The 23,814-nt window shown below is 36.1% G+C and overlaps 1 protein-coding gene across 5 annotated transcripts in view; it reads right to left on the bottom strand.

Moving 5' to 3' along the window:
• SLC10A7 (solute carrier family 10 member 7) overlaps positions 1–23,814 on the bottom strand; it is a 259,901-nt gene that overhangs the window by 166,316 nt on the left and 69,771 nt on the right. For 3 of the 5 annotated variants that reach the window (XM_058721237.1, XM_058721235.1, XM_058721233.1), the window contains exon 5: positions 16,751–16,789. The exons of the other annotated variants lie outside the window; for them this stretch is intronic. In XM_058721237.1, the coding sequence (XP_058577220.1) occupies positions 16,751–16,789 (39 nt within the window). The remainder of the gene's footprint in view (positions 1–16,750; positions 16,790–23,814) is intronic. 5 annotated transcript variants of the gene reach the window in all.

The following is a 23,814-nucleotide window of genomic DNA, read 5'->3' as shown; positions in this document are numbered from 1 at the left end:
TCTTATCAAAATATCTTTTCATGTGGATTTAATCATGAGGACAGAAGGCATCAACTCAGCTGTCTAAAAGTTTCTCATAATTATTTTTTCCACTCTTGATTGCTTTATATATCATTATCTGTGAATATGATCAACATTGAGTCCATCCCTGTGAGATGGAGACACAGAATCAGTTTCTGAAACAGGACCATAGAAAATTTACAAAGTATATGCCTTCCTGGTAATCAGAAGCCTAGTATCTTAAACAATGGATGATTCAAAAAGACAAAGGAAAAAAAAAAAACAGTAATATTACTGGATACGATTTTGCTTAGGAGAGACATCATGCCAAGAAAAGACTTAAGCCAAGAAAAAAAAAAAAATCTCAGATCTTGGAATTTCCAGCAGAGAATGGAAAACTTCCTTAAGAATTGGGTAGCACCCAACTTCTCCTTCTTTAAGGAGAAAAACTTCCCCTTCTAATTTGCTTGTATTCTTAAAAACATGTGCCAAAATATATATTTTAGATGATTCACTACTTACAGTTCCCATATAGAAATGAATGAAGGTCGGGGCACCTGGGTGGCTCAGTCGGTTAAGCGGCCGACTTCGGCTCAGGTCATGATCTCGCGGTCCGTGGGTTCCAGCCCCGCGTCGGGCTCTGTGCTGACAGCTCAGAGCCTGGAGCCTGTTTCAGATTCTGTGTCTCCCTCTCTCTGACCCTCCCCCGTTCATGCTCTGTCTCTCTCTGTCTCATAAATAAACGTTAAAAAAAAAAAAAGTTAAAAAAAAAAAAAGAAATGAATGAAGGTCAACAATGTCTAGAAAAACTAACAGAGATGCAGAAGGCTATTGGAGAGTTTCATTAGTTTATGATAATTTTGCCATGAGAAAATCTGCAGTGATGATTATGGCACCAGGTTGGTAGAATTTGAAACAAAACAAAAAAAAAAAAAAAAAGCCAGACATGATGGAAGATTTGCTTCAAGATTAAGGGTTGTTTGTTGAGATTGCTCCCTGGGGATACCTCAGTGTTACTTTTCAAATATATCTTGAAAATTCACATGAAAAAGAACAATAGCATTCTGTTACAAGAGGAAGTATTCTTCCTAATGTAGAGATTTTCTACTGTTACACACTTAAACCTTTTTTTAAAACCACTTGTGAGAGTTTTTACTCATTTTTTTTTTAGAGCTGGAAATTTAACCTTCTGACTTCAACAACTGTTTGGCTTGAAACTACATGAGATATGAATCTAAAATTCTATACAGACATTTATTTAATGATACAGAATCAGGATTCAACCATTTTGAGAGAAAATGCCTGTCAACTAAAGGGCAAAAGACAGGAAGGCTTTATATTTCTCTAATGTTTTTTATGATCTGTACTCATTTTTTCTTCTTCAGTTTAAAGAAGTAGAAGTAAACGAAGAAAAGAAAGAGGTAACACGCCAATCTACTTTTTTTTTTTTTTGTAAACAAGAAACAACCTTTCTTCTTCCTGATTTTAATTACTGAAAAGACCAAAAGCTGTTCTTCTCCAAATCTGTATATCTCAGCAGTTATCTATCAGGAACTCCAAATGACTTATGAGGCTGCTATAACAAATACAGATGGTATGAATGTACTTTTTGGGTTATCATAAGAAAATGGGACCAACTTTCCCAGTAAAAAATCGAGTCTGATTAACTATACATCCCTTCCTGGAGTATCTTAAAATTCTGTCTCTTCTTTCTCCATTATATAGAGGTACATCACTCTCCAAACCTCCTCCAACCCAAGTCACATCTCTATTTCCTATATCTCATTTAACAAATTTTAACCCCTGACAAGATAAGACCAAAGTCAAAGCAATATTCTGAATTCTGCACCTACCAACCCCAAATGCAGAGGGCTGTAACACGATGCTTCTAAAGAAAGAACTGCATTAGCTTTCATATGCTGTCATATCGTGTTGCAAGTTCAAGTTATTTGCTTCCTCATTATCACCTTGGCTTTCTTATTTTCTTTCTTTTTCTCTTTTGGTAGTTTCTATTTTCTAAGTACTTTTAATGACTCTCAGATATGGATTTTATCCATTTTTTTTAATACACCATTGATTGGTTTTCCTGTTTTTCAGACTTAAATTTTTACCTCTCCTCTAGGATACTGTACAATTTTTCAGTATTGTCTAGTAATTCAGCTCTCACTTGTCAATTTAATTATATATTTTACAAGTTGTTAAAATATAAACTTTAATGATAAAATACTTTTCCTTAATACCAAGAGTGCAACAATTCTCTACAATGCCATATAATGGCAATCACTTATTACATCCTCTTTTTTATAAATCTGCAGCTCTTTATATATGTAGTAATCACACTTGTAGCAATCTTTCATGGAAAACTTTCTGACATTTAAAATCAATTATTTCAATGATAACAAGATATGGATTGGTAACAAATTATATAGGGATAATCTGCCATTATCTACTCACAGAGAGTTATCATAAGAAGAGAGTCTTACAAATTACCCAATATCAAGTTTAGATGTAATAATGAGTTTTCACTCCCATTCTAAATCAACACAGCGAATAGAAAGCAATATAAATTTTGGCTGTATCATATGTTTTATTGAAACTAAAAGCTTCCAATTGAAAATCATTTTAACATAAGTAAGAAAAATGTGATAATGAATTAAAATGATACCAGGATTTCTGTCAAATGAATTCAACATTTAATTGTAATCACTAACATACATTTAACTGTGTATCATATACAAGATATCTTACAATCTTAGATAGAAGAAGAGAGGTTAAAATAACATTCATTGAATGATTTCTATTTATGCGTTTAACAAATAATTTTTGAGTGCTTACCATGTGCCAGATACTATATGTGCCGTGGCTAGAGCAGTGAACCAAATGAACCCAAACAACCAAAACCAATACCTGCTTTCATTTCCAAAAAGGGAGACAGACAGTAAACATAAGTAAATATGTAATATATTACAAGATACATATTTTAGGAAAAAAATTAAAAGAACAGGATGATAAGAACTGCCAGAGGTGGGAGAGAATAGAATTTTAAAGTAATTATGCTAACCAATTATAATCTTGATGGAAAGCCTTCCTAAGAGCTAAACAACCATTAAAAAAAAAAATGCTGGAGGCAGTCTTCAAGGGGCAGATGGTCTTTCAAGAAGAGATGGATATGATATGGAAAGGATGAAATAGTGTAAGCAAAGAGGCAAGAGGAGAGGGAGGAGAAGAGTGAATCAATAGCGAACAGGGGAAGGAAAGAAAGGTGCCAGAGAGAGAGGGGATGGGCTGCACCAGGAGGAATCAGCACTGAAGGGCCAGTAAGACGGTGAGCAAGTAAGAGCCACTGAAGGCACTGGAGCATGGGGCTGACATATGAAAGTAGTTAGGTGAAGACAGCTAACCTCACAACAACGTATAGGGTGGTGGTGAGAAAGAAGGTAGAAGGTATCATCTTGGCTTTTGGAAATTACCAGAAGCACAATAATGTTAATAAACATCATCTCTCCCAAATGAATGGATAAAAAGAGTAACAACATAGGCTTTCAAATGAAAATAGGAACATTTTAGAAAATAACTACTTAAAAGACAATTGCCTGAAAGATAAGAAAACTAAACCACAAATATTGGCCACTACACCAAACAGCACTATAAACATGGTGGACATTTTTAACTTAATTACATTACTTATTAGAAACATCACAGAAAAAGCTACCCAGAAGAAGTTAAGTGTAGTTCTGTCAAAAGAGAAAGAAAACATATTAACCGTAGACTCATAGTATAACTGTCAGTGGACGTGTAAAATCGGAATCAATGCTCATCTCATGGAGATCTGTGAGGCTTTGACTTTAATTTCCAAGACACTGTGTTCACATCCTGAGATTGTCCTCCCCTGACCAGTAGAGCCCGTTCAATGATAAAAGTTAAAGTCCTATGGATCAGGTTTTTTAAATTACACTTATTTTTGGAAAGTCCCCTATTATTCAAAACTCTATTTCACCTGCAATCTTCCAAATAGAAACATTTTACTGTCGATTTTTGTGACTATCTGCAGATTAATTGATAAAGAGCAATAAGAGGTTTCTTTTTTTTTCAATATATGAAGTTTATGGTCAAATTGGTTTCCATACAACACCCAGTGCTCATCCCAAAAGGTGCCCTCCTCAATATCCATCACCCACCCTCCCTCCCTCCCACCCCCCCTCAACCCTCAGTTTGTTCTCAGTTTTTAACAGCTCTTATGCTTTGGCTCTCTCGCAATAAGAGGTTTCTATAATTTTCACTCTTCTATGTACATACCCATTTACACTTCAAACAAATAATCTTAAGTAACTGTATTAATGTCATGTGTAATATCCTAAGATGGAGAAATAACTTTTAACAGTCATGAATACTGATCTAATTATTTTCAGGGACAAGCATACATGTCACTATGTAGATATGAAAGTAACACTACAAAGCTGGGCTTACGAAGAAAAAAAAGAAAACCAGTAAGGACAGTAACAACATAAATTGACTTCTTTAGCTAATGACACCATAATCAGGTGAAGTGCTTTCAAACTTACTCATATTTACTGAACTCTCATATAACAGGCTTTGCTTTTTAACATATATCAGATATACACTGTGTCTATAAAACTGGAAGAAAATACATGTGAAATTTTACCTGACATTGTGATTAGAAAAGGGCTTAATAAGTATAAAGGCTATGAAAAAAAATCCATTAAGGGAAAGGTGAATACATTTGACAGACATGAAAACTTTAAACTTCTACAAACATATGTAAAGTAATGAATCCCAATTTATACGTGGCACCATATACACACATGAACTCAAACTGGAGCAAAGACCTCAATGCAAAAACAAAACCTCTAAAACATCTAGAAGAAAACATCGGGGAAAAATCTTCGTGACTTTGGTTTGAATAAGGATTTCTTAGAAAGGACACAGAAACCATGAACCATAAAAGAAAAAAAATAGATGAATTGAGTTTTATCAAAATTTAAAACTCCTGCTTTTTGAAAGATACTATTAAGAAAGTGAGGGGCGCCTGGGTGGCGCAGTCGGTTAAGCCTCCGACTTCAGCCAGGTCACGATCTCGCAGTCCATGAGTTCGAGCCCCACGTCAGGCTCTGGGCTGATGGCTCGGAGCCTGGAGCCTGATTCTAATTCTGTGTCTCCCTCTCTCTCTGACCCTCCCCCGTTCATGCTCTGTCTCTCTCTGTCCCAAAAATTAAAAATTAAAAAAAAAAAAATCGTTGAAAAAAAAGAAAGTGAAAGACAAGCCACAGACTGGGAGAAAACACTTGCAAATACATACCCCTAAATGACTGCTATCCAGAATATATTTACAAATTCACAATCGAATTATAAGAAAATAACTCCATAAAAAATGGGCAAGAGATTTGAACAGATATACAGATGGCAAATAAGTACATAAAGAGATGTCCAACATCATTAGCTATCAGGAAAATACAAATGAAAGCTATGATAACAAATTACTGTACACCTATTAGAATGGCTAAAGTAAAAAATACTGCTAATACCCTGGGCTGGCTAGGATGTGCAGCGCTAAATTCCTCAGACATTCCTGGTAGGAATGGTACAACCACTCTGGATGATGGTGTGGTGGTTTTCTGCAATGTCCAACATACACTTACCATGTGACTCAGCAATCCTAAACCTAGGTATTCCCCCAGAAGAAATGAAAATATACATCTACACAAAAACCTACACACAAATACTTACAGCAGCTTTATTCATAATTGCCAAACACAGGAAACTGTATGAAGTTCATCAACTGCTAAACTGATAGTGCAATACTATTCAGCAATAAAAAGGAGTGAGCTACCGATAGACACACACAACAGCAAAGGTGAATCACAAAAACAAATACTAAGTGAAAGAAGCCAGAATCAAAAGCCTACACATGGTGTGATTCCATTCATAGGACCTTCTGGAAAAGGCAAAGTATAGGGCCAAGAAAGAAATCCAGTGATTGCCAAAGGCTGAAGATGGGGAAGGGGACGACTGACTACAAAGAGGCAAGAAGAACTTTTGGGAGGGATGGCAATATTCTTTATCTTGAGTGAGGTGGTAGTTACATGACTGTTACATTTTGTCAAAACTCATAACTGTACATCTAAAATGGGTCGATTTTTCTGTATAAAAATTACATCTTAATAAATCTGACTTAAATTTTAAACTTCTGTCAATTAAAAATCATCTCCTCTCACCCTTCCACACAAATAAATTAAAAGGTTCAACACAGTGGCTCCTGAGTGGCTCAGTCGGTTAAGCATCCAATTCGATTTTGGCTCAGGTCATGATCTCAGTTTGTGAGCTCAAGCCCTGTGTCGGGCTCTGCCCTGACAGCACAGAGCCTGCTTGGATTTCTCTCTCTCTCTCTCTCTCTCTCTCTCTCTCTCTCTCTCCCTCTCTCTCTGCCCCTCCCCCGCTTGTGCTCTCTCTCTCTCTCTCAAAATAAATATTTTTTTTAAAAAAGGTGCAAGACAAACAAGTAAAAATATTTGCAATATGTGAAATAGAGTATTCATATCCTCAATATAAAAACACTGTTTTGAAACCAAAATAGGCATCCCAAAAGAAACATAAGTAAAGTATATGAATAATTGACAACAGAAGGATCTCAAATGGCCAATAAACAGATAATAAAACATCAACTTCTCAAAAAGTTATAATTAAAGTAAAACAAGGGTTTGCTAAAACTTTTAAAAAGTAATAATTAGAGTTGGTGATGATAAAGAAAAATGAGTATTTCTGAACGTCTACATATTCGGATGATAATTTTTTTTTAATATTTCTGGATGGCAACTTAGCAACATCAAGAATCCTTTAAAAGTTTGTAGCATTTTACTCAGTTTTTGTTCTCTTAGGGAGTCCTCCTAAGATGGATAATTAAAAGGGAGAATCACAAATATTTATGCACAAAAATATTGTGGAAGCTTTTTTTTTAAATAATAGTAGAAGAATATAGACAACCCATATGACTGTCAATGGAGAAACAACTAAATAAATATCATACCCTGTCCAAAAGAATATTATTATTATTCATTATATAAAGCAAAATCAAGTAAACAAGGTAGAAATAAGAATATGAGGAAATGTGTATAGATGTTGTTAAAGGGGAAAGGTAGAAAATAAAATTGTCTATATAATGCAATTCCAATTTTATTAACTATATGTACAAAATACATAGGACATACACCAAAATGCTCAGAGTAGTTATATCTAGGTGATTCTATCTCTATTTTTCAAAAGTTCTATAATAAACATATAATAACCACTGTAGTAGCTTTTATGAAGTTAATTCTTAACACAATGATGTAACACGATGTTATATGTAATAGAATAAGTTATACATATAGTAAGATACTTTTGTAAGTCAGTTTTTGATGTAGTTACAAATTGAATCTGGTCTCTGACAAAACTGCTTTTAAAAACAACCAAGCTGGCAGACACACAAACTTAAAATCCAGTGTTCCTTACAGCTGTAATCAAAATGGAATGGTTTTGTTTGTTTTGTGATAACTGAAGATGATCGTCTACTACCTTACCCGACGTTCTGTAGTTATAAGAAGTGGTCACCAAACTTTGTGGGTCCAAATCATCAGTTGGCAACTAAGAATCGGTTTGGGGAACTATACTGTGAGAAATGCCATTTAAATCCAGCAAGTTTTACTCTCCTTTTGGAGTTCTAGAACCTCACCCAGAGCCTAGCACATAGTAGGAAGTCCACAAATGTTTCATTAAATAAAACTGATATAAGGTCAAACAGTGACATGAAGTGAATTAGAGCTAAAAAAGCTGATGTCTCATTTTTTTTTTATTTCAAACTACAATCTGCCATTTCCAATAACACAGACGATTATTTTTGAGAAGTACTAAATGTTCACTCAAAAACCTAAATCCTCAATGGAATTTAGGTGTCTAGCATTGCTTTCATCATAAAGATCAGTAATCAAACGAAACATTCTTTTTGGTTGGTAGAATCCAAAAGTTGATATAGTTCATGCAACCTCAGATGCCCTCCTGCTTCTTTCCATATGTCCCAATTTATTTTGGAATGGCAGTGGGGTCTTGAACCAATGAGGTATATTAATAATGGAAAATTATTAATTTTCCCTCTCCCCTGCCTGCCATGGGATTTGACATTCTCACCTTGAGAATCTATAATACAGACAAAGATAGAAGAAACCTCGTTTGGCTCACCACATTATTATCCCCAGATCCCCCAAATATTAGCTTAATAAATAGAGTAATCAAGTAAGCTTCTGGTGTGGAGGAATGAGAACTATCTCCCACATTATCATTACTAATTATGGGTATCTCCTACTAATGGTCATAAACTCAGCAGTTCTGTAGTTGGCTGGATTCACATTAAGGAAATGTAGTCATTTTAACCAACCTAACCACTAGGATCATGTTTCTTAGGAGACCATATCCTGCCCTCCCCCCATTTACATTTATTTATCTTTATCTAACTGGGTATAACAGCAAGTATTTTCCAGAATGGTATTTTAAAAATTAATAAAAATAGAAATGAAACTACATGGCATTTGTTAAAGGGTAATAAAATAACTTCAGTCAATTGGCTGGTTCTACACCAGTAGATTTCTTTAAATAGTAATGAAATCATTGCTTTAAAAAAAAAATCCATCATTATTAAAATAAAAAAAAAAGTTGCCTCAGCCTCCACCAAAATTAGATTTGTAAGTTGCTGGTCATTCCTATAATTAAATCTATGTCACAAATTTGCAAGAAAAATGGTCACTGTGACTAATGCATTTACTTGCCACACAAGTCCTGTCAGATGACACAGACAGAGCTTAAACAGAGTAAGGTTTCTATACATTTTTATTAAGTAACAAAGACCATTTTTAATCACAGCACTTCAAACACTAGTCTGCTTTAGAAACAAACCCAAATGTAGCTACAGCAGGGTTCTCCTTGCCAGCATCATAACTTATTTACCTCTGCAAACATGTTTGGCTCACATGCATACCACTCTTCTGGACAAATGTTACATGGGAAAGAACTCTGACAAAGAAACAATAACATGTTCAGGTTGCTAGACTCCCTGGTTAGGACCTTTCTTCTTTTGACCTCCCCAGATGGTTCTAATTCACCTCTGATGAAATGACTAAGAGATGACTTTAGAGAGAACAGTGCTGAGCAAAGTGGAAGTCAAAGCAAGATGACATAAAGGACACATGAGCAAAGAAGTAGTGACGAGACCTTCTCTCTTTTCAAAAACTCTTTTCAATCTTTTGGATTGCAGGAAGAGGCTGTTTTGGGTTTGGGACCAGTACTAATTTTACTTTATTATCAAAAAGAGGACAGGCTATGAGCTCAGAGACTTATGAAGGCAGCAGTTTAGCTACCAATTAACAATAGTTTTTTTTTTTCCATTTGATTTAATTTCAGTGACCTTCTATTCATGACAAAATTGTTTTATGTGTTGATGTCAAGTTTCACTTTTTAAAAAATATTTATTTTTGAGAGATAGAGACAGAGCGAGAGCGGGGGAGGGACAGAGAGAGAGAGGGAGACACAGAATCCAAAGCAGGCTCCAGGCTCTGAGCTGTCAGCACAAAGCCCGAGCCCTCGAACCACAAGCCCATAAGATCATGATCCAAGCCAAAGTGGAATGCTTAACCAACTGAGCCATCCAGGTGCCCCAAGTTTTACTTTTTAAAAAAGTTAAATTTTAAAAGTGAGTTTTAGACGCCCCAGTCTGGCTCAGTCAGCGGGGTGTGCAACTCTCAATCTTGGAGTTGTGGGTTCGAGCGAGCCCCACTTTAGATGTAGAAAGAACTCAAAAAAAAAAAAAAACTTTAAGTGGGTTTTAACATAATACAAATAACATGTTGACACGGCAAAGGTCATAAAAAGTGCCTGAAATTTGGAAGACATTGCTTTGAAGGCAGTTCTTGTCTTCCCTCTTTTTAAAATCTTTTATTGTCATTTTCTTCACATATTTGCTTCAGTGTCTAGGAGAGTGCCTTGAATAATGGACTCTGAGTATATGTGTGTTAATTTTATACCCTACCTTCCTATTTTGTCCCATACTAATAAATAACCCAACTGCATCTTTTTAAAGAATAAGTAGTCTGTTCTCAGCAATTCAGCTTTTATAACATTCATTTGCCCAAAAAGGTGATTCAATGAAATATATAGCATAACGATGGGCTCCATTTTATCAAGGGAGAAACCTGCTTCCCATTGTCTGAACAGAGTTCATAAGGTATTTTAAAACCCAAAATAGGTTATTTTAAATTCTAGTTTTATCAAGTCCTTAGCAGTAAGGAACGAACTTGAAATAACATTCTATAAGGTGGTACTGAAAAGTGTTTAATTGTCTGCTCTGGAATGTAAGCTCAATGAAAATAAAAGCCTGTTTTATAAAAAAGTCATGAACTTTTGGGGGAAAACCAAAATCACAACTGAGTAATTTGGGTTGGTCAGGATTTTAAGCAAACAAAGAAAAAAAAAAATCAGCGTAGTTTCCAGTGTTACACAAAATGAGTATTCCACAAACATAAACAAAACTAGAAATTGACATTCTAGATTTAGGCGAAAGGAAAGCTAATGTAACAGTTGAGTCTTCTCTGGTTACAACCCTTAACCCTCTTCATTAATATTTGAGATTCTTGCTCTGATTTTTAAAAAGCAATCAATGAATAACAAAGTAAATGTGCTTCCTCTCTGACCAGGCTAAGTGTGGCTTACTACATTTTTGTATAAGAAAGCAAGAATAAAACAGGTGGTAAACACATATCCTGAGTTATTAAAACATGTCATTTGTGTTTGGAATTTCCTTTCTTCAAGGAACTTTAAGAGTATCATTTAACTATTCAAATCTTACTACAAAGCTGGGTAGTAATGGCAGACTCAGCCAAAGCTGAGAGGGAAGGCAGAACAACAATAGAGTAAGGGAAGAAAAATGTATTCTGACTAGTTATTCAGCTTAAGGCAAGGAGTTCCTTTTAACCCCTATTTGTTTTAGAATAGCTTCTGCTCATTCCCGTAATGAGCAGAATTACTTTAAAAGAATTATTTTAAAAGAATTACATAAAATCAACCCATTTCTTTATACTTTAAATGAAGAGATTTAGAGAGTAAATAATAACTCTTACATATTTTTTAGATTTGGTGTTATACATTCACAAAGATGATTTAATTTTGCTTATAACTCTTTGCTAATGTTTCAGAATCCTTACATTTATGAATTGCTATGATGTCATATAACACAGTTATTAGAAACTCAATTTGGCATGATCAGCTTTGTCACTCACCAAGGTTTCCTCAGGAATTACCAAACTCCCTCAAGAGTTACCAAAAATAATAAAATAGGCTGAGGAGTCTGAAAGGCAAAAGCTCTACCTTTTCCTGTCAAACTTTAACCTATAATTCTTGAAGACATGGAACCATTCAATTTAGCCCCCAAACCAAAAATGCCAAAACAAATCATGTGATCAGATTTTTTTCAACACAGTTAAATCTTTTTAAACTAAAGAGAGGATTTTTCAATTGCAATTGTTTTAAAAGTTGCCAATATCTATTTTTTAATCTTTCTTTTGATGAGGAAGCAGCACATGAGATGGTTGAACTTGAAATGCCTGATGTTATACAGCAAAAATATATATATACATATACATATATATATATATATATATATATATATATATATATTCTTTTTACAACAATTTAGTTATTCAGAGAGGTGGCTATCAAATTTTATTAAAATCTCATCAACTGAGAAAACTTAAAACAGTTATTATACCTCACAATTATTGTAAACAGAACAATTTAAATGAGAGGAGGAGATAATGACATTAACTTCTTAACTTAAAGCAATCCTCTGTGGCATGATTTTAAAATATGCTCTTGGTCTGAAATTTATGTAAATTGAATTCATCTATCATTGGTTATTACCAGCCTAGCTACATTAGAAAAAAACAAAACACAGTTTTCTGTAACAATTAGTTCTTAAAAACACTGTGTTTTAATTAGACCTGGGACATTATTAAACTAGCTATAAATATGTACAGTATTTTATGTGGTATACCCAGATGTCTAAAAATCAACAAAAATGCCCTCAGAGTTCTTTCTTCAAAAATTCATCTAAAAAAAAGGCTTTCATTCAAAGTTTTAATGGAATCTGAAGTAAATGCCCTTTTTAGATTCTATTTACGTAACTACAAAAGAAATGGTCACTTATAACTAGAGAATAATCAGAGAACAATCATTAGTCAGAGATAACCAATTCTTCATTTTATGGATGTCCATGGCCATGCCAAAAAAAAAAAAAAAAATTCATGGATGAGCTTGGAAAAAACTTAGATCATACAAATATTTTATATACATTATCCCATTTAATGCTCACCACAACTGTATAGTTTAGGTACTATCTACTCCATTTTATATATAAGGAAGGTTATGTGATTAGGCTAGTGATTCAGTCAAATGAAGATTTAAGCCATTCTGATTCCAGAAACCATAGTACTACCCCTCCTCCTAAATTTTAAGAGTAAGTGAATATTTTTCATTTATAAAGAGAATTCCAAAAACACTGTAACAAGTACTACCCTTTACGAATTACGAAATAAGAAACAAGTGTTGGTGAGGATGTGGAGAAACAGGAAGGTTTGTAAGCTGTTGGTGGGAATGCAACCTAGTGCAGCCACTGTGGAGAACAGTATGGACTTTCCTCACAAGGTTAAAAATAGAACTACTGGGGCGCCTGGGTGGCGCAGTCGGTTAAGCGTCCGACTTCAGCCAGGTGACGATCTCGCGGTCCGTGAGTTCGAGCCCCGCGTCAGGCTCTGGGCTGATGGCTCGGAGCCTGGAGCCTGTTTCCGATTCTGTGTCTCCCTCTCTCTCTGCCCCTCCCCCGTTCATGCTCTGTCTCTCTCTGTCCCAAAAATAAATAAAAAATGTTGAAAAAAAAAATTTAAAAATAGAACTACTGTACAATCCAGTAATCACGCTACTGGGTATTTACCTAAAGAATAAAAAAACATTAATTCAAAGAGATACACACACCCCTATGTTTATAGCAGCATCATTTATAATAGCCAAATTATGGAAGCAGCCCAAGTATCCATTGACAGATGAGTGGATAAAGAAGAGGTGATAGATCGATCGATTGACCGATCTACAACGGAATATTATTCAGCCGTTAAAAAGCATGAAATCCCACCATCTGCAACAACATGGATGGAGCTAGAGATTATTATGCTAAGTGAAATAAGTCGGTCACAGAAAGACAAATACCATATTATTTCATTCACATTTGGAATTGAAGAAACAAAACAAACGAGCAAAGGGAAAAAAAAAAAAAAAGAGAGACAAACCAAGAAACAGATTCTTAATTATAAAGAACAAACTGATGGTTACCAGAGGTGTGGTGGGTGGGGAGATAGGTTAAATAGGTGATGGGGATTAAGGAGGGTACTTGTAATGAGCACCGGGTGATGTACAGAATTGTTGAATCACTATATCGTAAGCCTGAAAATAATACAACAGCATAGTGTAGGCCAGAAAATAATATATAAGTATGTTAACTATACAAGAATTAAAAAAAAAAAAACTCGATAAAATTTTTAAGTAAATTAAGTGAAAAATGAAAAAAAAAAAGAATAACAAACTAAAACATGAAGGTTACAATTCAGAATTTCCTTCCTCTAAAATAAGTCCTTTTCCCAAGCCCAAATCAAACACCAACTTCTCCCTGAAGCCTTCTCATATCATTCAACTGAGATTAATCTTTTCTGACCTCTTGGCAATTGCTGTACACTGCTCACATGAAGAAAGTGCTAGCTCCCTTTTAATACTTATTCTCTTCTTTCTTAGTAACAGAAATCCAATTTTTAGCTCTTAGCAACCTGCCACATGTCCCAACCTCTCCAGTGGCTAAGTAGGATTGCTTGAGTAAGTTCTGCAATAAGATATGACTGCAAGTATGATGTTGGAATTCTAGGAATGCAAATTAAACAAAGCAAACTTAGATTTTAGGAGAGCTCTGTGCTTTCCCAGGATAAAGACTTTACTAACCAGGTATCTTTTTTGGCTGGAGCTCCAGCAGCTGTCTTGGACCATGAGGTAAGCTTGAGGAAGGAAAGTGCAGGCTGTGGAGGATGGAGGAGAAAGATAGGTATATCCATCCACAATGAGACCATGAAGCCACCATGCAACACTTGGACAGCCTCCTTCCAGATTTTACATAGTAGAAATATAAACTTCTATCCTGTATGCCACAATTATTATTTTTTCTGTTAAATAATCTGAAACTAATTCTAATGGATTTAGTCCAGACTCATACATAGTTCATAATCCAATTTGTTCATAATCCATAGTTCGTAATCCATAATTGTAACTACGGGGGGGGGGGGAAGAAATAGAATTATTATTTCTTATAACACTGGAACAAAATATCTCCAGTCATAATTTGCATTCTCAAACCCTTTCTGGTAACTTTTAACTTTGAGAAAGAAAGGGGGTAACAGGGGCTCCTGGGTGGCTCAGTCGGTTAAGCAAATGACTCTTGGTTTTGGCTCACGTCATGATCTCATGATTCGTGAGCTGGAGCCCTGCATCAGGCTCTGCGCTGACAGCGCGGAGCCTGCTTGGGATTGTGTCTCCCTTTCTCTCTGCCCCTCCCCTGCTCCCTCTCTATCTCTGTCTCTCAAAAATAAAAAATAAACATTTTTCAAAAAGCGGGTAACAGAGGGGGAAGGAAATATGGAAAAAGACACTTCTGCCTCTCTGCCATCACTCATGCCAGTTCTCCTTTCTTCTCTACTAGCTAAATCCTACCATACTTCAAGGACCAACTCAGCAAAATGGCTTCTGTCTGACTTTCCAATTCAGAGTGCCTATGGCCTGTGCCATTTCACAGTCCTACATCATCTAGTAACATCTTTGGTTTGACCTGTTAACTTTTACATTGTATTTTTCTGTGAGTCATATCCACAACACAGTGGGACCCACATCATGTATCTTGCACCCTCCACGGCTATTAGAAAACCATCTCTGTGTAGTAGGAGATCACTAAGTACTTTTGATTAGTTGAATTAAAATAAAAAAAGAGGAAAAAGAGCAGAAGACTAACAAGTGAGAATGCACAACTTCTTAGAAGTGCAAGAGTAGAATAAAGATCCTAAAGAGTCCCTAGAACAGGTATTACTTTCCTGGACCTTATCAAATAATCAGGCCTGGGAGAACACATATTCCGATATGTTCACTGTTCACACAATCAGTGCAAAACTCAAAACTATACTTAGTGAGCTTGTCCTCCAACTAAGGGACGGTGTATTTAAGTATTTTAGTTACTTAGACAATTGCCTCAAACTTATTTTCTCAATTACTGTAGATGTTTAAAGAGTAAGAGATTCAGCTTAGAAGTCATGCTTTGGTAGTGGATGTATATGATTCCAAACTATATAAAAAATCTGGCTTCCAGCAAGATCATATTTTACAGATATTATTTTGTCAATTGTGACAAATAATGAAAAATAATACTTAGATGAAAAAAAACGATTTAACAAAATACTACTGAGTCTGGAACAAGTAGCTCAAGAGCTCATTTCCATTAAATAGACACTATTAACTCTCTTCTAAAACCCAATAATACGACATCAGAAATAACATTACTACCTCTTTAAAAATAAGGTCTACTCTAAGCATAAATTTTGCAGAAGCTACATCATTTAAAGCTCTAGAACATTGGGACCTTCAAAGCTGTGTAGCACTACATAGAATTAACATCATGTAACAACACGTTTAAAAGCTCCAGCTACATTCAGATGCATACAGTAGTGACATAAAGAGCATTTTAAACAGAAGTAACTGATATTTTGCCTAGACTCGTGAACTATTTTATACCCTACTGATTTTATTCTCAATTATTTGCAAATCACTGTACTTCATATCTGTTCATGAACTATGGACCTAAAAACACAATATTCTAATTTATTTTCATGAATTTGGCAAAGTTTTAGGGAGGGCATAAATAAAAGTAATTAACAGAAAACTCAGTTTCTTTCTCATTCTTTCATAAAACAAACCAAGTCTTTGTTATATCATTATTTAAAAAACGATTGAAAACGCTACAACAGAATCGTCCTTAGAATTCTATTAGCTCTACTTATGAACACTGAACTATTTTCCAACCTTTATACCATTTATAGTTCACATGTCAAAAAAATATTGCATTTTCCTCCAAATTACTCATTAATTATTTCCTCATTTCAAATTTTTTTCACACAGATTTCTCAGAAGTATCCATGACAGTAGCTTCTTTGACAGTGAAATGAACAAAATAAATGACATGTCAACAAGTAAATTAGCATTCCCTTTCTGACCAGCTGGGTCATGTTTCCTTTTCAAAATCCTTAGTCCCATGATACAAAATAATAATAATCTAAAAGACCTCATTAAATGATCAATATATTGACATAACTTCTATAAGGAGATACACAGTGTTTTAATTGATTCTTGAATCCATTAAATGGAATATTAAACCCAAGCCTCCAAATTATAATGTAAGAGAACATTTCCTTTACTTATTAACTAATTTCTTCAGGGTATGGTTAACGGCACATAAAAAGATTCAAAAACTTTTATATTTAATCCAATAGTAAAAAAAGTCCCAATTTTCACTAAATCTTTCATATAAACAACATCACAACAAAAGTTATTATAGACAAGTTAAACCATATTTACTTACCAAAAAACTTCCAAAGGCTGAATTAAATATTGCAGCTGCCTATAAAGAAAATAAATAGGGGGAAAAACTCACTGAAAGTAAATAGGAAAAAGAAAAGCAAAGATTATCATTCTCCCATCCCCCACTATTCAAAACCCTAAAACATTGACTCTATAAAGCAAAGTTAGTCACTGCTTACAAAAATTGCCAGTGGCCTGTACTTTACTACGATAGATGAGCTGCAGCTTAGGAATTCATAAATAATGGGTCTCAAAAGCAAGCAGAAAAGACTTGTCAGGAGATGTTTTGAACCTATATGACACTACCAAAGAATCATCACCAATAGTAAACTGAAATCTTGTTATTGGTTTTGTTAGTTGACCTAAAACAGAGGTTGATATATTTGTTAAAAAAATTTTTTTTCATGTTACCGGGCAAAGAAAAACCAGAATTGTAAAGCAAACATTAACTACTCTGCATCAGGGAGCATATGTCTTACGAGCTACACCCACCAAGTGAGATCTGTTGTTCCCATACAACACACATTAGAATGTGAACAATGCTGCCAAGACGATGTACCATTAATGCTAAAGGAGAAACAAGCAAGAAAAACTTCCACTTGGTGTTCAAAATTCAAAGAAGAAACATTTGACTTTGCGCTTACCTAAACATCCAGGGATTACATAGTAGATGTGATACAGTTCTTAACTTTAAATCAATCACTATATTCCATGAAGCTACACCTGAATCCTGAAAGCTTCTCACATTACCCAAAAAGGATAAAAACTTGTATAACATCCAATCTGATGGGGGAAAAAGGAGAGAGAAAGAAAAAATAATAAAAGGCAAAAGGAAGGGTAGAGAAAACCTATTGACATCTCCTGTAGATCAAGAGCAGAATTAAATTAATCATCATGGACATTAGCAGCCACGTCGTAGTAAGAAAAGGATGTCAGTTTAGCAAGTTTGAATAAAGTCCAAAGCCAGGCTAAGAGCTGTAGCTGAAAATGCCTTCTGCTCCAGAAGAAGATGCAATGAGAGTGCATGGGTAATGAGATCCCTGGCTCCAGAGAGCTTAGCTCTCCTATTCGAGTTCATAATTAATTCAAAGCTTTGATAATTTCATTAGATTTCTTCTTTGCTGGCCCTATCAATAAAAGATGGCACTGGACCAGAGCTCCTCTGTGGCATAAACATAGGCACAGACACAGACCAAGGAAACCTTTGCTTCCTGACAGGGACAATGGCATATGGTGTTCCGTGTTGTACAGGGAGTAGTGGAAAAAAAAACTTGGGCTAAATAAAACATTACAGATGACAATTGTAAACTATGGCAACATATTTAACCCATCTTCCTGGAATTCCATTATGGATGATTCAGGAGAAACTTGTATGTGTGGAGAAAAATAAGTAAAACTATATAAATAAATGAGTCGTAGTGAGATCAACTGGAAACACTGCCTTCCTTCCTACAAAAGAAATGCACCTTCCCCACAACCACCGTTTATTTCTAGACCCTATTTTGTGCTTAAAATGGATTGATCTCTTTAGTAAAGGAATGAGGTATTCTGCTTTGAGCTTCTTTCTTCCAAATGTGTTTCTTTCGTGTTCACCAACCTTATTCAAGGTAACTAATGGTTTTGGCTAGTATTTAAAAACAAGCAAACAAAAAAATCAAAAACAAACAAACAAAAACACATGGATTGTTAGAAGTAAAAAGACTCAGAAGTCAAAGTAAAATAAGTCAACTACCAGTCATCAGATCAAATTACCATTTTCCCACTCCAACCAATTCTCTTTTTTTAACCCAAACACAAGCAATATATTGTATGTGGATTGGCATTTTATAAAATAATGGCGATGACAGTGACGTGCTGTCTTAGGCACCCGAAGATGCTGCAAGCCAACTTCTTAGTTGTTCTTCTGCTGGTGCTGGTGCTGATGCATTTGAACCCACCTATCCTGTCACTTGGTGCTCCCATGCAATGAGCTCTGGCATTCATTTGTGAAACAGCTAATTTGTGATCCAAGGAATACTCTGCATTCTGGGTATCTCAAGAACCATGTGAAATTGGACACTGAACCAAGGATCTTGAGCTCAATAGTGACAAATAATCAACCTAATAGTTGACTTAATTCTACTCTTGCAGCATATAAAGGAATTATGTTTTCCAGAGTCCCAAAGAGTGATGATAAATATTTAGAGAGTGTTTCACTCATACATAAAAGGCATGTATGTCTTTAGACTTAAGGAGGAATTTCCAGCTCTTCAGCACGATGTACAAGGTCTTCCATGAATAGGTCTCTGTCCATCTTATTTCTTGCCTCCAATTTTATATCCCGACAATACTAAACCACTTGTGATTCCTCAAACTCATTGTGCTGTTTCTTACCACCTTGCTCCCTGGCCTAGAATGCCCTTCCCTCTTCCTCCACCTAGGTAACTCCCACTTATATTAGCAACTCCTTCCAAGCAGCTTTCAATCACCTCCTCCAACACACATATATCCTCACTTCTAAGTGGACTGAGTGTCTCCACACCTGCTGCCACAACATCCCGAGCATACCTCTGCCATGGCAATTGTTACACCATTGAAATAACCTATCTATTTACATGCCTCCTGGCCTTCCTAGAAACTAGAGTCTTCTGAGGAAGGAATCTGATGAAGCTCATCTTAAGCACCTACATGTTTATCTGCTGAATTGCTGAAATAAGTAAGATTTCCAGAAATGTCTAAAGTCTACCTCTTCTGCTAAGTTTTCCTATATGTTTGGCAGAATACAAGGATTGGCAGAAGACTGGATCTGACACCTGGCTCCAAGCCAAGCAAAAGCAATGACAGATCAAGACTTCAGTCTCAACCCAATACAAGTATCTCTTTCACAATATCTTGTTTTATTTCCTTTAGCCTCCCTATTATGATCCAGTTATATACAGTTACATAAATATGCTTAAATAAACAATGTTTTAAAATTTACTACTGCTATGTAACAATAGAGTTAGTGAAATAAAATCTAGAATTACCAAGGAATACTCTGTAGCCATCACACTTCAACAAAGCAGGAAAGAATATCCAATGAGGAAAAGACAGTCTCTTCAGCAAATGGTGTTGGGAAACTGGACATTGACATGCACTTTCTTACACCATATGCAAAAAATAAAGTCAAAATGGATGAAAGACCTAAATGTAAGACAGGAAACCATCAGAATCCTAGAGGAAACAACAGGCCACAACCTCGTTGACCTCAGCTGCAGAAACTTCTTACTAGACATGTCTAAAGGCAAGGGAGACAAAAGCAAAAATGAACTACTGGGACCTCATCAAAATAAAAAGCTTCTGCACAGTGAAGGAAACAATCAGCAAAACTAAAAGGCAACAGACGGAATGGGAGAAGATATTTGCAAATGACATCAGACAAAGGGTTAGTATCCAAAACCTGTAAAGAACATATCAAACTCAACACCCAAAAACCAAATAATCCAGTGAAGAAATGAACAGACATGGATAGACATTTTTCCAAAGAAGACATCCAGATGGCTAATAGACACATGAAAAGATGCTCAACATCATACATCACCAGGGAAATACGAATCAAAACCACAATGAGATATTACCTCACACCTGTCAGAATGGCAAAATTAACAACTCAGGAAACAACAGATGTTGGCGAGGATGCGGAGAAAGGGGAACTCTTTTGCACTATTGGTGGGAATGCAAAGTGGCGCAGCCACTCTGGAGAACACTATGGAGATTCCTCAAAAAATTAAAAATAGTACTACCCTATGACCCAGCAATTGCACTACAAGGTATTTACTCAAAGGATACAAAAATGCTGATTCAAAGGGGCACATGCACCCTAATGTTTATAGCAGCACTATCAACAATAGCCAAAGTATGGAAAGAGCCCAAATGTCCATCGACTGATGAATGGATAAAGAAGATGTGGTGTATATATACAAGGGAATATTACTCGGCAATCAAAAAGAATGAAAGCTTGCCATTTGCAACATGGATGGAGCTAGAGTGTATTATGCTAAGTGAAATAAGTCAGAGAAAGACAAATACCATATGATTTCACTCATATGTGGAATAAGAAACAAAACAGATGAACCTAGGGGAAGGGAAGGAAAAATAAGATAAAAACAGAGAGGGAAGAAAACCAGATGAGAACTTTAAATACAGAGAACAAACTGAGGGTTGCTGGAGGGGTGCTGGCTGGGGAGATGAGCTACATGGGTGATGGGCATTGAGGAGGGCACTTGCTGGGATGAGCACTGGGTGTTATATGTAAGTGATGAATCACTAAATTCTACTCCTGAAACCATTATTACACTATATGTTAACTTCTTTAAATTAAAAAAAAAAAAAAAAAAAGATGATCTGCATATACCAATATGAAAGCTGGCTAAGATATTTAAAGTGAAAAATCAAGCTTCAAAATTATGTATAATTCTTTTAACTTTTTTTCCCCCCATACCATCAAGCAATTCTCTGATACCAGTTAGGTGCCCTACAATTCAACTCAAATCTGCTACTTTCTACCTTAAGCTAGTGTCAGATCCCACAGGTTAAGGATTCAGTCCCACAAGACCGTTCCCATTTCAGATGTTAATCACAAAGGCCAGGTTGTCACCTGTGCTTCTGACGCACTGGCTATAAATTGGAGGTTCCCACACCGTATCCTCGAGTTTGATTACTTTGCTAGAGCAGCTCACAGAACTCAGGAAACGGTTTTATTCACTCCATTGCCACTTTATTATGAAAAGGCTATACAGGAACAGGCAGATGAAAGAGGTGCACAGAGCAAGGTATGGGGAAAGGGCACGGGGCTTCCCAGCTCTCTCCAGGTGTGGCACACTCTCAGCACCTCCACATGTTCACCAACACGGAAGCTCTCCGAACCGGTCCTAGGGGTTTTACGGAGGCTCCATTTAAGAGGTATGATTGATTAAATCATTGGCAGTTGCTGATTGAACTCTATCTCCGGCCCCTTTCTCCTCCCTAGAGGTGTGGAAGCAGAACCAAAAATTCCAATCCTTTAATCAGCTGTTTGGTTCCCCTGGCAACAAGCCTTATCCTTAGGTGAGCTGGGGGCTTTCCAAAAGTTACCTCATTAACGTAACAAAAGACTCTTAGGATATGATTCCTCTCTCCTACCTTCTAGAAGCCATACCTGAAAGGATTCACTGATTTTTAAATGTAGCATTTCATTTGTTATTATTGTTTTTGCTAGAAACGACTTAAATACCCATTTCCTGTCTATAATGCTCTATTACAACAAGAATTTTACCTAACTGGTACAAGATCATGTCCTCAGTGCCTAGAACAGCACCTGGCTTATAGCAGACCCTCAATAAATATTACTGAATCAAATGATGAATGAATGAATGAATACTTATGCAAACTGAATGCCCTGCACGGTAATGTTTTCATTTTTAACTCATGAGTCCTATCTGTAAAGTGTATACCTTGGCGCAATTACTTTGATGGATAATTAAAACAAGACTAGCTGGAAAAAAGTTCATATAAGTGTTTTTTTAATACTGAGTAGACTTTCTTTATATCACATATTTTTAGATACTATATTGCTTTTAGTATCTATCCAATTTTACCTAATACCTGTTATTTTATATGTTGTATAACATGTCTTTTTAAAAAAAATTTTTTAATGTTTATTTATTTTTGACAGAGCATGGGCAGGGGAGGGGCAGAGAGAGGGGGAGACACAGAATCCGAAGCAGGCTCCAGGCTCCGAGCTGTCAGCACAGAGCCCGACGCGGGGCTCAAACTCACAGACCGCAAGATCATGACCTGAGCCGAAGTCGGACGCTCAACCGACTGAGCCACCCAGGCGCCCCAATATAACATGTCTTTATTAAATTATTTTGGTAAATTGAGTAAGTTCAAGAACAAATTAATTTCCTTATAACCTACTTGAAATAAAAAGGTAATTAAAAAAAAACTGAAAATAATGGGGACAGAGAGTCCTCTAACTCATAAAAGCAAACTCTGCCACAGCCGAATGCCTTTAAATGTTATGAAGTTCTACCTTACAGTAAGCCTGAAACCTTTACCATCTGTTATGGCGGTGCCCTGACAGTGTCCCATGCTCTGGAGTTACACAAATATGTAGTCTTTTTTTTTTTTTTTAAATGATTGCACTTCAGATATATGAACACTGCTGAGTCTTACCCAAGTCTTCCCCAAGTCTCCTCTTATGACGCTATGTCTAAAATTTTCATAATGCTGGTCCAACAGCCCTTTTTTCCTTCCATCATCAATCCACTAAATAAAGAAATGAAATCCATTGTTCGCATTGGGTGTTAATGATCTATTGCAAGTTAATTTCTGAAACTTCCGGTTTCCACTGTTGCATACCCTGCTTCCCCAGTCAACATAATCAGAAATGTTTACCAAAATGTTAAAATGGGACACTTACGGTTGTCTCAGAATTTCCAATAATGCACCAAACTAAAGAGAATACGTGGCAAGCACCGCACTATTCCTACAGTAAAGATACCAGACATAGACATATAGTACCCACGAAAAGACATGAAAACCAGGCCAGGGACCATTTCACATGCAGGCTGTATAAAAAAAAAAGACTAGAAATTCTAGAAGGGATTGATAAAAAGGAAATCTGCAGGAGTAAGAGGGTATTTGGACTTTTCCTTTAGAGGAGAAAGCCGACCTGCGGCCCCACGCAGGATGTTTACAGGGGAGAAAGCAGTCACCAGCAGAGGGCACTGTGTGAGAGTTCTCGGAACCTCATGGTTAATTCCCTAGAACTGGGGAGGAGAATAAGGCTGTGTAATGAGCAGGAAACAGGCACTTGCTTCCAGAATAGAAACAGCAAAGTTGGGGAGGCTGCCTAGAACAGATCACAATGGTGGGACAGAGAGAGAGTAAGCAACTGGGCAAAGGGTACTTCAACTCTGTGATGGGATCAGGTTCTGTCAATTCCATATGGGCCAAATACATGCCTCAGAGGACTGCCATCAAATGTTAACTCTTTTTGAGAAAAGCAGAACAGCAGGCTTCAAGGGTGAGGAGTCCCTGGCAATAAGGGGCTGAGGGGATATG

Source organism: Neofelis nebulosa, chromosome 3, assembly GCF_028018385.1.
Source record: "Neofelis nebulosa isolate mNeoNeb1 chromosome 3, mNeoNeb1.pri, whole genome shotgun sequence".
Lineage (NCBI taxonomy): Eukaryota > Metazoa > Chordata > Mammalia > Carnivora > Felidae > Neofelis > Neofelis nebulosa.
The sequence above is the reverse complement of the archived record's forward strand: the minus strand, read 5'-3'. Positions and strand labels throughout refer to the sequence as shown.